The sequence below is a fragment of the Penicillium diatomitis genome, assembly GCF_028827545.1.
Source record: "Penicillium diatomitis strain IBT 30728 chromosome Unknown utg000006l_segment0_segment0, whole genome shotgun sequence".
Classification (NCBI taxonomy): domain Eukaryota; kingdom Fungi; phylum Ascomycota; class Eurotiomycetes; order Eurotiales; family Aspergillaceae; genus Penicillium; species Penicillium diatomitis.
This window is the reverse complement of record NW_026623178.1, coordinates 1,055,610-1,069,858: the sequence shown is the minus strand read 5'-3', so window position 1 is coordinate 1,069,858 and position 14,249 is coordinate 1,055,610. Positions and strand designations below refer to the sequence as shown.

Sequence of the window (14,249 nt, the reverse complement as noted above, 5' to 3'; positions counted from 1 at the left end):
TAATCTTTAAGGATAAAGTTACTATTATAGGTTAGTTTAAGAACCTACTAAAAGACTAGCGGATTAAGGTCTTAAATAACGGCTAGACTACCGATAATATAGGCCTTCGCTAGCTATAAAAGTACTTTATCCTATATATAAATTTATATATACGAGGCCGGTTTTAGCTATTAATTCTTAATAGCTATAGGAGCTATCTTATACTATAATTCGACCGAATCTATATAGAAAATAATATTATTCCTCTTTATATACCTTTATATTCTTCGTATCTACTATAACCGCTTAATATTAGGTACTTTATAGTCCTTAAGTATATATATAGTCGCTTTATAAGTAATCTTATACGTAGAGGATATAACTATATCGATAAGTTTAATTTCTTAGATAATTACTAACGTACGCGGCTAGAGACCTTCTAATAGCTAGCTATTATTTAGAATAGCTTTATAGCTAGTAGTCTAGTACTAGTCGATATAGAAAGAGTACTTTCGAAGCTTAATATCTCTCTACGAATACCTATATTACTAAGTAGCTAGCTAATAAGTAGATCTAGCTAATTTATACTAAAAATACCTAGAACCGTAATTTAGCTATAAAAGTAAGCTTCGATACTTAAAGATCTACTAAAGTAGCGGTCGAATAGCCCTCCGAGCCTATTAAAGACTATACTAGATTAGATTATTAAGGGCTACTATATAGCGCTATATAATACCGCGCTACTAGCGTAAGAAAACGCGAATCTACGCGTAGCGAATAAGAAGATAGTAAAGAAGCGTAATCGTTTAACTAGATATATACCTTACGAAGAGGGTTTAACTATCGAAGAGGGCCTATAGCTAGTTACGTAGCTAGATTTACTAGCAGAAGTACCTACGGTAGAATCGTATAGGCAGGGCGAATTACCTATTCAGGCAGACTAACCAGCGAAGAGAGCCCCGCCTAGGTGTAGTAGGTGTAGAGAGATTAGCCACAGGATTAATTCATGTAAAAATCGCTATATTTAGCTAGATTAATAGGTGTTGGTTGAGAGAATCGATTTTGAAATTTTCTAATAAGTTTGGGTATCTCGCCTGGCCGGGTGTCTCGCTTGGCCGGGAATTACGTTACTATCTAAGATCCAAATTCTGTATCGTTAACGTGCTCTATATATTATATATACTTTATTAACCGAAAGATATAGGAGTAACGTACTATTTTGTTTTCCTTATTTATCATTATCGCTTTTACTAGCATTAGCTTTATTTATGCCCAAGTTGTTAGTGTGAAGGGCTGTAGCAGAATTGATTCAATTGTACTAGGCCAACATGCTGTTTTCAACAGTCTTAAGGAAGGAAAGAAGAAAGGATAGGAGTCGGTCGCGGTCCTCAACAGCGTCGATCCTATCTCGGGTAGGACCCCGCTCAGACCCCTTCTACCTAGGTGGTATCCGGAAGGCCATAGCATATGGTCAACCACCGGGCTCTGGCCCGTCACAGGCTCATAGACTTTTATTCAAACTTAACTGCGTGGTATCAAGAATCCTAAGAGCTGGAGAAAAGAGAACGAAGAAGAAGCTACAGTAATATCCCAAGTTTTGAGGTGGTGCGCGTGGTGTGCGTGGCACACTTGGTGGGCGTGTCCCTGTCCTCCCATGTCCTATCCTCTCTTTCATCCTGAGTCCGTCCAGTCCTGTCGTATTCGCAACAACTCTTACTATTACTCTTAGCTCTATTGGGCGCTCCGGACCTTCTAGCCTTAGCTTTACCTTACTTGTTGACAACCAGAATGTTACATCCATTTGAGTACGTTGATGCGTTTTTGGATGACCAAGGATACACTTCTTATGTATATTGCGCTACGAAAACCTTCCACTTCGTCTCGTCGGTTTTTGCGAGGATCTTGAATCTGACGATAGAAAGGCGATTGCCTTGTCGCCTCAGGTGCCGCTTGTGTGGGGATGGATGGAAGAGGCTGGGCCGTGCATTAAACCCACCCGAAAATGCGGGGTTTATACTTAGCTTATATGTGTAGGTACATCAATCGATTAGATTATCCCGTCACCTCCAAATTGTCGTGCCTCGGCCTTTCGGCAAGAGTACAATATGAGATTTGATGCTCCTTCTTCATCTTCACGTTATATTGAATTTCACCGTTGCCATACTAGCCAAGATCAAGAATTTCAAGTTCCAGAATGTCCGCCCAAGCTTCACCCAGCGATGCCTATATCCTCGGAGTGGGGCTGACTCAGTTCCTCAAGCCCCGTCGAACCAGAGAGTATCCCGAACTGGGTTATGAAGCCGCCGTGAAAGCGCTGATTGACGCCAAAGTGAATTACGATCAAGTGCAGCAAGTAATTGCATGCTATTGCTACGGCGACACGACCTGGTATGAAACCATACCGCTCTTATGACAACCATATACACTTCACAACCGTTCGAAGCGTTTCATCTAATTAGCTTTGACTTTGATTCCTAGTGGTCAGCGAATTGCCTATAGCTTGGGAATGACAGGATGTCCCGTGTTGAATGTCAACAATGCGTGTGCCACAGGCAGTACTGGTCTACACACGGCCCGCCGTCTCATCCAAGGGGGACTCGTGGACTGTGCTCTGATTGTCGGATTTGAACAAATGCGACCGGGTTCGATCAAAAGTGTATGGGATGATCGTCCCAGTCCCCTCGGACCCTCAACCAAGCTGATGGAAGATACATTTGGGAAACATGACGCACCACGAAATGCGCAATACTTCGGAAACGCCGGCCAAGAGTACACGCAAAAGTATGCCCTTTCTTCCGATCAAGCCCGCGTGAAGAATCTCATGCTTCACAGGTGGCTGACTCTTCCTTCTGCTGTTCCTAGATACGGGGCCCAACCGGACGATTTTGCCGAGATTGCTCGCATTTCCCACGAGCACTCTCAAAAGAACCCTTACGCCCAGTTCAGGCAAGCGTATTCGCTCGACGAAATCTTGAAATCGACTCCGGTGTACGGACCGCTCACCAAACTGCAGTGCTCCCCAACCAGTGACGGAGCTGCGGCGGCGGTAATGGTCTCCCAGCGCTTTCTAGACGCACGGCCATCCTTGAAATCCCAAGCAATCTTGATCGCGGGCCAGGCATTACTGACAGATGGACCCGAAGTCTATTCGGGCAGTGCAATCGACTTAGTCGGTTTTCAGATGTCGCGAGAGGCAGCGAGACTGGCGTTGCAGGAGGCGGGTGTCTGCATTCAAGACATCAAGGTCTGCGAGCTCCACGACTGCTTCTCGACGAATGAACTCCTTCTTCTAGATGCGCTCGGATTTTCCGAGCCCGGAAAGGCGCATGAGATGGTTCGCCGAGGAGACATCACATACGGAGGTAAAGGTCCTGTGGTCAATCCCTCGGGTGGGTTGATCTCGAAGGGGCACCCGCTTGGTGCTACAGGAATCGCTCAGTGTGCCGAGCTAACTTGGCAGCTTCGTGGCTGGGCCAACAACCGGCTGGTACCTGGTGTACATGTCGCACTTCAACACAACCTGGGCCTAGGAGGTGCTGTGGTAGTGACGATCTACAAGCGAGCGGACGGGAAAGTTAGTAATTCCGTTTCAGACGAGGAAGTGAAGCATGTCTCGGGACTGGGCTATAATCCGGCAGTAGAGGCACACTATATACGTCCACAGGACGGAGAGCGTGTGAGAAGTAAAAGTAAGTCTCACGACTACCCCTTGCGTGGAGTGAATGACAAGCTCGCGTCACGGCTCTGAGGGAGGAAAGAGATCAATATCTGCAGCGACTGCTTGCTTGTCATTTATTATTTGTGAAGGCACCTTTGGAATGGATACTCCATGAAATAATACACATATTGACCTAGGCAATTGCTGTAATGTTTGGTAAATCTATGGCAGCAACCAGAATGAACCGGGGGAATTTTGCCGAATCTCAATTTGAAACATTGAGATGCTGCAGATTACAGTAATCCCCCAGCGAATTCAGATTCGGTAGACATCACTTCACCTCTTGCAAGTAAGATACTGACAGCGGCGACCCTGGGAGCCGAAAACCTTCGGTGCAAATGACTTTTCAGCTGTCCATTTCTTTTGCCCATCAGTTAGAGTCGGCTTCTTTGGTGGAGTAAATGGATGCAGCAGAGACACGGGCGAGAGAACGATTCGCGGGCTTGATCGCGCACGCCGCACGTGGGTCAGTCATGCACCCGTTTTTTGTGAACGCGAGCATGCTTCTTCTCCAGCCACCGAATCCTTGCAAGATACTCATGTGGGTGACCGAAAAGCACCTTGCCGACAGGAACCAACAGGCATCGGCAATGACAGGTTTGAATAGCATAGTGATCATCCACCAACAAGGTCAAGAGGTCAAAAGCCTCCAGGACCCTGGATCATGAGCCCCTTAAACACGACCGAAAGGTATGTGCGGGTACAGGCTAGGCGGCAGATGAGCGAACAGTGGATCTGAATACCGTTTGCGTCTCCCGCCTCGAAAGGCTTCCTTGGCTTGTGATGATATCTATTCGTTTCTGGCAATCACCGAGCAGGCTCGTCCGTGGGCTTGTCCGAGCGAGCATGGGTGAGGTTTATTTTTTGCTTGGCTTCCCCCAGCTTCCTTTTCGCACCCTTGACCTTTCGTTTGGTCCGTGTCCATCCTTCGACTCCAGCTAGGATGGCATAGGATTTGGTCATCGACACTCGCGACAGATCGGCACCACGTTCGTGAAGCGAACGGTGGAACGCGCGAAAGTTGGAAAGATGAGGACGATAATGACCGCTGGATACAGTCAGATCAAATTCCCTACCACGCGTTGCAGGGTTCGGGGATATTCATTTACCTCAACGGTGCAAAGCCACGGATCTGTCCATTCCGGGTCTTGATCAAACCCGCGGCAGATATCCTTCCTCCTCGTAAAAATGAGCTGTGCTGGAAGGCTCCTGGCGCCTTAATTCCAATGTAAATTCGGAAAGAGGTATCTGCCACCTACAAATTATAACCGGTCAATAACGGGCCTTGAAAGCTGATCGAAGGGAATTAATGACTCACAAAAATCCACATGCCGTTCTTGATAGACAGTCCGCCAGCAAAATGGTCATAAACCACAGCGGGTCGGATTTTTGAGAAATTCTTCACAGCCTTGTCCAGTTCGTAATCTTCCTTGGCGGATACATTCGGGTTCTTGGTGTCTGTGTTGCTGATGACCACATCGGAGGGCGGTACGTCCGCAGAGGCTGGAGCGGGTACTGCTAGCTCGTTAGTGTGCTGAGTAGAATCCTCTTGATTGCTGGCCTCATGTTCTTCGATTCGAACCACCCCATGTAAGCTATCCTGAAACCGGCTACTGTCCGTTTCAACAAGCTCACCATTCTTCGCCCACCTCAACAAACCTGCGTCGTCGATCTCGACCAAGTAATTGAATCGCTCGCTTGGAGTCAAATAACGAACTTGGTCCTTTTCCAGTTGCTCCCGGGTGCACTGTGGAAGCTCTACATTCTTGCCCTCCCCGTGATCCAGCCAGTAGAAGAAATTTTGGTTGGATGGCGATTCCTTCCATGCGGCGTGGTAAGCTCGCAAGTTGCTGCCATGACGGTGCTTGGAATCGACCATTTCCAGGAAGTATTCCAGGCCCATCATTTTGTGCGGGCAAGCCGAGGCCTTTGCGCCTGAACGATGGGAGGCCCCATCATCTGTACCATCCGCTGCGGATTCTTCGCTTCCTGTTGCTTGTTTTGCGATGCTGATTGCCCGCTGCCAATTTTTTTGTGCGGTATTGAGATTGCCGTCGAGATCTTCGTCGGATTCAGTTTCGTCATCCTTTGTCAATCCCTCGTCTGAACTGATTTCGGGTGGTGTCGCATTATCAATGCGCTGCTGACGGGCAATATCTAGGGTCTAATGGCACATGTAATCAGTAAGATAGACAAATATTCCCCACCGGTGCAAAAGCAGGAGGATGGGGGTTTTCACACGCACCTGGAGCCATCGAGAGGGGGCAGCAATCCCACAGCCACCGAGTTCGCGACGAGTGCGGTACCCACGGTAAGTTCTCTGAAGGCACACGATAATCGATGAGTATTGCCGAGACACATATCAGAGGTATTGGGCCTTTGGTGAGAACTTCGAGGACTAGGTCGTACCTGAATCGTACGCGCTGCTTGCTCTGGGTTAGAAGCGGGCGTGACGTCAGTCGTGGCATTTTGATGCGTAGCGGGCGAGTTGTGTGGCTCTTGCTCTACTGAAGCTGGCATCATAGCTGCAGTCATGGTCGATGTGACGAGTCAGAAAGGGTTCTCGAGAAGGCTGCGACCGTAGAACCATAGGCACCTGCCATGTTAGTGCTAGAATCTGGGAGCCTACTGTTGGAGTCTAATCACCACGACGTGGGGGCCTCCTGCCGATGGAGTCATTATGCTTATCGATAACCACGGTCCTGGATAGTATTAGATCCGAGCTATGCATGTGGGCGATGACGCACAGCCACTTGTGGCGACGCATGACTTGATAGTATTGCCTTATGCACAAGGCAATCAACTCATGGCCAGGGACTATGTCAGCCTGCCAGGCGGACTACATTTGCTAGACGGTAGCTTATCTTGTTGACCCGCGATAGCGACAACAGTAAACAAGGCCTCCTCAATAAACGCACGCTCCAAATTAGGACCCGTATCAACACCCGCAATCGGACAAAAGGTTCACTGGAAGGACTGTGTAGTTATTATGTTGTTGCAGCGTGAACCTCAAGTCTTCCAATACCTGTCAAGACGCTGTACCTTGATCTCTGCTCTTGATCTGGGAGTGGTTCATTAGCAATGCCAGTGCCCCTGTACTGCAACAGATTTCGAGATTTTATCGCTCCGCTTTTTATACCCGACTAGTTCCATCCTTTTCCTGAAGACGGCCAATCCCACAGTCTGCTTCTATTCTGCTCCGTCAATCATTCCAATCTTGGCTCTCACCTGGGAGCGTGTACAACCTACATCAGCCTCATTACTTCCATGTTGGGAATTATTCGTCATATGCCACTGGTCTAGCAGACTTGCATTGCCTGTGAGCTCCGATTGATCATCCCCAGTCGGTCGCATTGCTCTTTCCACGTCCGACTGCACTCTTTGAGGGAATTATCGCCGGGCACCCGACTTGCCGGAATTGGCAGGGTTGAAGCTCCATAGCTCCATCGTGCCTTATCTTTCAGCACTCCGACTGGAGCCTTCGAGGTACAAGTGACACCAACGGGCACAAGCTTACCAGGTACCAGTGAGTCGTGACTGTACCGGAATGGCGGGACTTGGATGCACCACGTCACCGATCGGGGTTAAGCCCGGATGTCGCTGCTCCACTCCGTCACAGCTGGTGCGGCACATGCCGACAGGTGGTGCGATCCGAATGTTCTCGTGTCTCATCTTGCTACAACGTCGTGTCTGTGCTGTGCTGCGATCTTCAGCCTCCCAACCCCTCCCATACTCCCACGAGTGGTCGAGTACCACAGTCGTACCGCCTGACTCCGCGGGTCGATGCGCTCGACAGCAGCCCAAGTCGACGGTGATCGGCTTGACCCGCACGCAGACGACTGTCGCGGACGTTCTCGACGCGCGGGGGTTCCAGCGTGTTCATGCACGGAAAGCGATCGGTCGCGGGGGGATCCCTGTGGATGGGCCACAGGAGAGCCCCCATCCTACTGATCTTCAGGTGCTGTCAATCGGTCGCGAAGACAAGCCGGGAGGTGGTGCCTCACCCGTCCAGGTACGTTGGTGACATGACCGAGTCACACCTCACCGCTGCATTCTCTGGTCAAATGTGTTCTTCCGAGTCCCTCGTTGCCGTCGCCCGGCATCATGATTCATCCGGCGTAGAGCGTCTCTACTCTCGAGAGACTTTCTCGAGGAGGCACGGGTATTCCGAGCGAAGGCTTGGCAATATCGGAGATGGGACGCATGGCTCATCCCAGACGGTCGGCATGATGTCGGAATTGGCACACCGTTTCTGTTCTCCGTCCGGGTTCATATCCCCCATGCCCACCTGCACTGGTTGACTCAACATGCCTTCACATTCCAGATTCCCACCTCACACGCTGATCTCAAAGGCGAGGACGACATCACGATCTTGCGCGACGGTGATGCCGAGCGTGTTCTCCCCTACAGTGCAGATGACTCCCCGTTTCCCGAGGTTCGAGCAGTCGTCCGGCCCAAGGACGATGCCTCTGTCCCGGTCAATACTGTCCGGATGTGGGTCATTGGACTGTTATTCACGATCGTAGGTAGCCAGAGAACCTCGTTGCCCGTGGAGGAGGTCTTTCTCGGAGACCTCATCATACCTTAACTGATGCATCTCCTCAGATCGGATCCGGATTGAATCAGTTTTTCAGTCTCCGTCAGCCAAGCGTGTCCATCAATTCGTTGGTCGCCCAACTGCTGGCCTTTCCCGTCGGACGTCTCTGGGCCCGGTGGATGCCCATCGGCATCTTGAATCCGGATCGACATTTCAACATCAAAGAGCATGCCCTCATCGCCATCATGGCTAATGTCTCCTTCGGCTCGGCTGCCGCGACCCAGGTCATACAGGCCGCCGTCAAGTTCTACGGCATGCGCTCCGACGGCGGCTTTGAAGTCCTCCTCTGTGTGACAACCCAGCTGTTCGGCTTCGGACTGGCGGGACTAGCTGCACGTTGGCTGATCACCCCGGCCTCGATGATTTGGCCGCAAGTGCTGTCCAACGCGGCCCTCCTGGCCACCTTGCATTCGCGAGAGAATCTCTTGGCGGATGGGTGGCGCATCACTCGTCTTCGCTTCTTTCTCGTGGTCTTTCTCGGGGGTGCGCTCTGGTATTTTGCCCCCGGATACCTCTTCACCGGTCTCAGTACTTTCAGTTTCGTATGCTGGATTGTCCCCTCCAATGTCGTGGTCAACCAACTATTCGGCCAGGTCACTGGCCTCGGCATGTCCATCTTGACCTTTGACTGGGCGCAAATTGTGTATGCGAATGGCAGCCCACTCTTGGTGCCCTTCTGGGCAGGGCTGAATGTCATGGGCTCGTTTGCTATATTCTACTGGTTGATTTGTCCGATTCTGTACTACACCAATACCTGGTATTCGGCCTATCTACCCTTGCTCAACTCCAACACGTTCGACAACACAGGTCACGCCTACAACACTTCCCGGATCATGGGCCCTGATGGCACGGTGAACCAAACGGCATATCAAGCGTACTCGCCCATGTTTTTACCGGTGGGCTACGCCATGACCTTTGGGGTAGCCTTTGCCAACCTCACGGGGATCTTTGTGCACATCATTCTCTACCACGGCCACGACCTCTGGCGACAGTGGAAGGGAACCAACGAACGCGATATTCATGCCCGCATTATGGCCACCTATCGAAGAGTGCCCTGGTGGTGGTTTGGCGTCGTCACCGTGGTCATGTTTGTGCTGAGCGTGGTCACAAATGAAGTGTGGCGCACAGAACTTCCCATCTGGGCCGTGTTCCTGGCATTCGTACTACCCACCATCTATTTCATCCCGGTGGGAGTCATCAAAGCTTTGACCAACATTAGTAGCAACCAGCTCAATCTATTGTCCGAGTTCATAGGGGGATATGCGATGCGCGGCCATCCCATGGCGAACATGATTTTCAAATTTTACGGCTACGTTGCCATTCAACAGGGAATTGAGTATGTTACAGCTTCCCCCCTCATTCCGAGTGAAGCTCTTGTTCGGCGGCGAGTCCTGATCATGTTCCAGATTTGTTGCGGATATGAAGCTTGCTCATTACATGCACATATCTCCCCGCACCGTCTTCGCTGCTCAAGGTATCGCAGCTCTTTTGGGTGCCATTGTACAGTGTGGTGTCACCGTGTTCATGATCACGACATTCGACGAGGTCTGTACACCTGATGCCGATGGTAATTTCACTTGTCCGCACGGTCGCGTGACGTATTCGTCATCCTTGATTTGGGGTAAGTCATTCCTCCAGGGCATGAACAAGTCACGCTTGAGGCTTCTCCACATGTTCAATTGACTGACCTTGGCTTGCATTCTTTGTTTGTCTGTAGGTGCCATTGGACCAGGCCGGTTGTTCTCGCCAGGTGAGATCTACGGGAAACTCTTGTGGTTCTTTCTGGTCGGCCCTGTCCTGGTGATCATCACGTTTTGTTTGGGTCGACGGTGGACAAACGTCAACTATCTTTCGTGGCCTGTCGCTTTTGGAGCCATGAGTCTTGTGCCTCCTGCGACTGGGGTCAATTTCTCCTCTTGGTGGGCGACTAATGTGCTCTTCAACTGGTTCATTCGACGTCGCAGACCAGCTTGGTGGTCAAAATACAGTACGTCTAGACTCTTCAAAGAAAGCTGGAAGTTGACGAGAAGAAGATTCTGGCAGTGTACAATTATGTTGGCCAATTTGACTAATACAACTTGTCTAGATTACGTCTTGTCTGCCGCACTGGATTGTGGTGTCGCCGTCTCTACCGTCATCATCTTTTTTTGCATTTCACTGCCCGCTGGACCACTCAAGTGGTGGGGTAATACTGTATATACTCATACTGCCGATGGGCAAGGCACGCCGTACAAACGTCTTCCCAGTGCAGGCTACTTTGGGCCAGAAAAGGGGTCATGGAGTTGAACATGGTTTGGACGACATAATGATCACGCAAGAATGCAATCTTCTTTCCTCCACTGACTTGGCACGATTGGAGCCAAATATTGGGATCACTGCGTAACACATCTGCTCTCAGGTGAGCAGCTAGGTAACGATTTTCTATTAGCGTAAGGTAGAGAGTCGCGATGTTTCATTGTCACAGCTTCACCGAACGTCCCTGAACGTACACCTTGGCGATATTCCGATCATCGCCCGTCATCAAGAACTTCTCAAATATCACCAAGGTTGAGTCCTCCTCTTCAATGGGAGAGCTGACACTCGGAATATCCAGGTCGACCATGTGCACCTCCAGCGCGTCAAATTCTTTGCCCACCTCAAATGTGCCAATCTTGTCTTCTAGCCCACAGACCTGAGCCCCTCCTCTTGTCGCAAGGTAAAAGCCCTCCTCCAGGGACAATGGCTCATCTTCCCCCTCGGTTTGGGTGTATCGGGCAAGAGACACCACAAATGCTTGCTTCATTGCTTCAAGCATGGAGGAGGAGTGTCCACCGCCGCTATCGGTGCCGAGACCAACGTTGATACCACGACGAAGATACTCTCGGATCGGCGCGATCATGAAGTTGAGCATGGTCGTATTGGCAATGGGACAATGTGCGACACCGCAACCGAGCTGACGAAGTTGATCTATCTCGCCCTCTGCTAGATAGATGCAGTGAGCCAGAATAGTCTGGTCGGTAAGCAGGCCGAAATGTTGATACAGATCGGCTTCTGTACGGAACTGGGGAAATAATTCACGCGTGAAGCGAATCTCTCCATCCTCCTCATTGAAATGAGTCTGGATAGGCACTTTGGGATTTGCGCGGGCGATGGAACCCAGTCCGGAAAGCAGCTCGTCGTCGCACGAAATGGCGAAACGGGGCGTGATCACCGGTTTTACTAGTTGGCCCTCGGGATCCAAACGGGCGACATGTTGAATAAATGCACGCGTTGCCTCCAGGGACTCTTTCGTCGAAGCTTCCCGGTACCAGTCGGGCGCATTGCGATTCATGTTACATTTGCCGACCAACGCCCGCTGGCCTTTCTCGAGGCAGATTTCGGCGAGGACACTGGTGGCGTCACCATGGTGAGATCCATAGTACGATGCGGTTGTGATCCCCTGCTGCAGGAAACCCGAGACACACGCAGCGTATGTTCGCTTCGCATACTCGATGTCCGCAAACTTAGCTTCATGAGGAAAAGTGACTTGATTTAGCCAGTCATTCAGGGAGCGACCACGACCCACGCCGCGCTGCGTCCACTGCGGGGCGTGGTTATGTGTGTCGACAAATCCAGGACAGAGGAATTGACCCCGACGCATATGCTTGACGGGAAATACCTCGGGTGCGTAGCCTTGGTCTGCGAGAATGGTATTTATCTGGCTTGCGTCGACATTTTGCTGCAGAGCTTGAATTTTGCCAGCCTGGTCTACCACGATCAAGCAATTTTCCAAGAACTCCAGTTCCGTGAGGGTACGAGAGTGAACTGCAGTCCCGTAGAAGGCCAAGGGAAGGCCTGATGCCGGGATCGATGTGAGGTGTAAGTCATCCATGGTTGACGGCAGAAATAGCTGTAGACTCGCGGCAAAGTCGACGTGTGCCGGAATGCAAAAAATGAGACGTGTTTCACCTTTTGACGAAGCGGCGACCGATCGGATCTTGTGAACGCAGTACAGTTGTGACAAGCGTGGACCTTGGGGTTCTGCGATGTGAGTCAGGTAAACCTCAATCAAGTGCAGAAGTTGTTCCACATAGGCAACTGAAGGTGGGTGATCGCTTTCGAAACGAGTGTATTGAAGTGTTCCCAACGCTCGACTGTCGTCATGAGGGGCGATCGTTCGACCGGCTCATGCAGATCATCTTGTTTTGCAGCGGGACAGATTGATAGCCACACCTCCATTTGGTAAGACAAAAATGAGGGGTATGTTTGTTATGCACCTGCCGCCGCCGATCAAGACGACTACCTAGGTCTATTCACGTATCGCTGCTGCTTATCGTAGGGTGACTCTTTCGGTGGTTTTGTTTTCTGCTTTGATCTCGTCGCAGGAAGGTTGTCCATGGAAAGCAGATCAGTAGTTTGGATAATCCGTGTTGAGGCCCGAGGTTACGGCTACCGAGTGGAGTCAACTGAGGAGAGAACGAAGGAATTGAGCTTGTCCTTCATGCTAGACCAGCACCATCGTCCATTTGGACGGATGCAGATGGGTGTAAATCGCAGCCCTTGTAGAAATCTACGACGGCTGATACATTCTGATGGACGATGTACCGGGACGATGGGAAGAGGAGAGATTGGGGAACCAGATCGCTTGCAGAGGGCGGAATCGATCATTCTGTCACCCACGTGATCCCCGGTCTGGCGTGAATGCTTGACTGTTTACTCCGGGCATATTTACACACCACGGTGATGAAACCAGTGGCTACGTTGGAAAAAGACAGAACGGTCTGCTTCATCACTGCCAGGTGCTGGACTAGATCGCTGCGCAGGGCAGGGCACGTACGTTTGGTCAAAATTTACTTATCGAGTGACGCTTGTGGTCATTCCACTTTCCATTTTGTTGGACCAACAGTATATACATAGAAGGTATGAAGAATGCAACATGTCCGGTTCGCGGTGCAAAGAGGGACATTGTAACCGGTTTCATCATCGTCATCGCCATCATCACCGTCGTCATCACCAATCCAATTGTGTTTCAACTACTGCATGAAAGGCACCAGGTAGTCGAACTTGCCCAGCTGCACACCCTTGGCACGGAAGATGGCGTAGGCGGTGGTGATGTGGAAGTAAAAGTTGGGCAGAGCAAAGTTGGTCAAGTAATCCTGGACCTTGAATTCCAACTCGCGAGGACCAGCCATCATCTTGAACTCGTTCTTCTCCTTGCCGACGAACTGGCTGGGCTCAGCCTTCTGCAACAACTCGATGGTGCTGGCGATGCGAGCCTGCAGCTCGGCGACGGTCTTCTCCTTGTCCTCGACGGGCTGCTGCTCGTAACCGGCGATACGGGGGAGGGAGTTCTTGGCGAGGTTGCAGGCCGTCTGGACCTGGAAGGTGACAGGGAGCATGTCCTCGGTGAGCTTCCAGCCGGCGACCTCATCGACGGGGGTGCCCTGCTGCTGAGCGAAGTCGGCGGCCTTTTGGATGATGTTGGACAGGGTGCGCAGTCCCTTGATGAAGGTGGGGACGCTGTAGTCGAAGAGAGGAGCAGGAGCAGACATGATGACGGTAGTGTTCTTGAGTTGTAAACGTGTGAGAGCGTGGAGGTTATGGAAGGGGGAAGGAGAGGGAGGATATGATGTCGATGTGAGAAAGCGACGGAGTGGGTGGTTGGATGATTTTTGAAGTCTTAATCGGCAATGGACGAGGAGGGTCGTCGGCTTTAAATCACACCTGCGTCCATTACTCTTCCCACTCCCACTCTGTTCCAGACGGTCTGAAGGGTGTGGGGTTGTTCCGTTGGCTGCAGGAGCGGGCCATCTGCGAGGTTCTGTCGGTGAAGGGGGTCAGTGGCCGCGGTCCGAATGGGTCAACAAACTGCGGCCGTCGATGATGCTCCGCCAGACAAGGGGACAATCCCTCCCTGACAGCTAATCATGGGAGCCATTGGGACCCGTGCACGTCTCCGTTGTGGTGAGCAATTGTTTGATTACCAATTGGATGCAG

The 14,249-nt window shown here is 50.9% G+C and overlaps 5 protein-coding genes across 5 annotated transcripts; 2 read left to right on the top strand and 3 right to left on the bottom strand.

Moving 5' to 3' along the window:
• Positions 1–2,173: 2,173 nt before the first annotated feature.
• Positions 2,174–3,727, top strand: N7539_006005 (uncharacterized protein; the record flags this gene model as incomplete). The annotated part of the gene is made up of 2 exons (XM_056935607.1): positions 2,174–2,367; positions 2,458–3,727. The coding sequence occupies 2 exons, from the start codon at positions 2,174–2,176 to the stop codon at positions 3,725–3,727; spliced, it is 1,464 nt and encodes a 487-aa protein (XP_056789479.1).
• Positions 3,728–4,504: 777 nt separating this feature from the next.
• N7539_006004 (IQ calmodulin-binding motif protein) lies at positions 4,505–6,232 on the bottom strand (the record flags this gene model as incomplete). The annotated part of the gene is made up of 5 exons (XM_056935606.1): positions 4,505–4,745; positions 4,807–4,952; positions 5,016–5,861; positions 5,943–6,017; positions 6,107–6,232. 5 exons carry the CDS (start codon positions 6,230–6,232, stop codon positions 4,505–4,507), a joined length of 1,434 nt encoding a protein of 477 aa, XP_056789478.1.
• Positions 6,233–7,328: 1,096 nt separating this feature from the next.
• optF (uncharacterized protein) lies at positions 7,329–10,580 on the top strand (the record flags this gene model as incomplete). The annotated part of the gene is made up of 6 exons (XM_056935605.1): positions 7,329–7,709; positions 8,022–8,219; positions 8,303–9,630; positions 9,701–9,915; positions 10,012–10,281; positions 10,381–10,580. 6 exons carry the CDS (start codon positions 7,329–7,331, stop codon positions 10,578–10,580), a joined length of 2,592 nt encoding a protein of 863 aa, XP_056789477.1.
• A 172-nt stretch (positions 10,581–10,752) lies between these two features.
• Positions 10,753–12,144, bottom strand: N7539_006002 (putative guanine deaminase; the record flags this gene model as incomplete). The annotated part of the gene is made up of 1 exon (XM_056935604.1): positions 10,753–12,144. The coding sequence occupies one exon, from the start codon at positions 12,142–12,144 to the stop codon at positions 10,753–10,755; it is 1,392 nt and encodes a 463-aa protein (XP_056789476.1).
• Positions 12,145–13,285: 1,141 nt separating this feature from the next.
• Positions 13,286–13,804, bottom strand: N7539_006001 (DUF1993 domain-containing protein; the record flags this gene model as incomplete). Its single annotated transcript, XM_056935603.1, has 1 exon — positions 13,286–13,804. One exon carries the CDS (start codon positions 13,802–13,804, stop codon positions 13,286–13,288), a length of 519 nt encoding a protein of 172 aa, XP_056789475.1.
• Between the last annotated feature and the right edge of the window lie 445 nt (positions 13,805–14,249).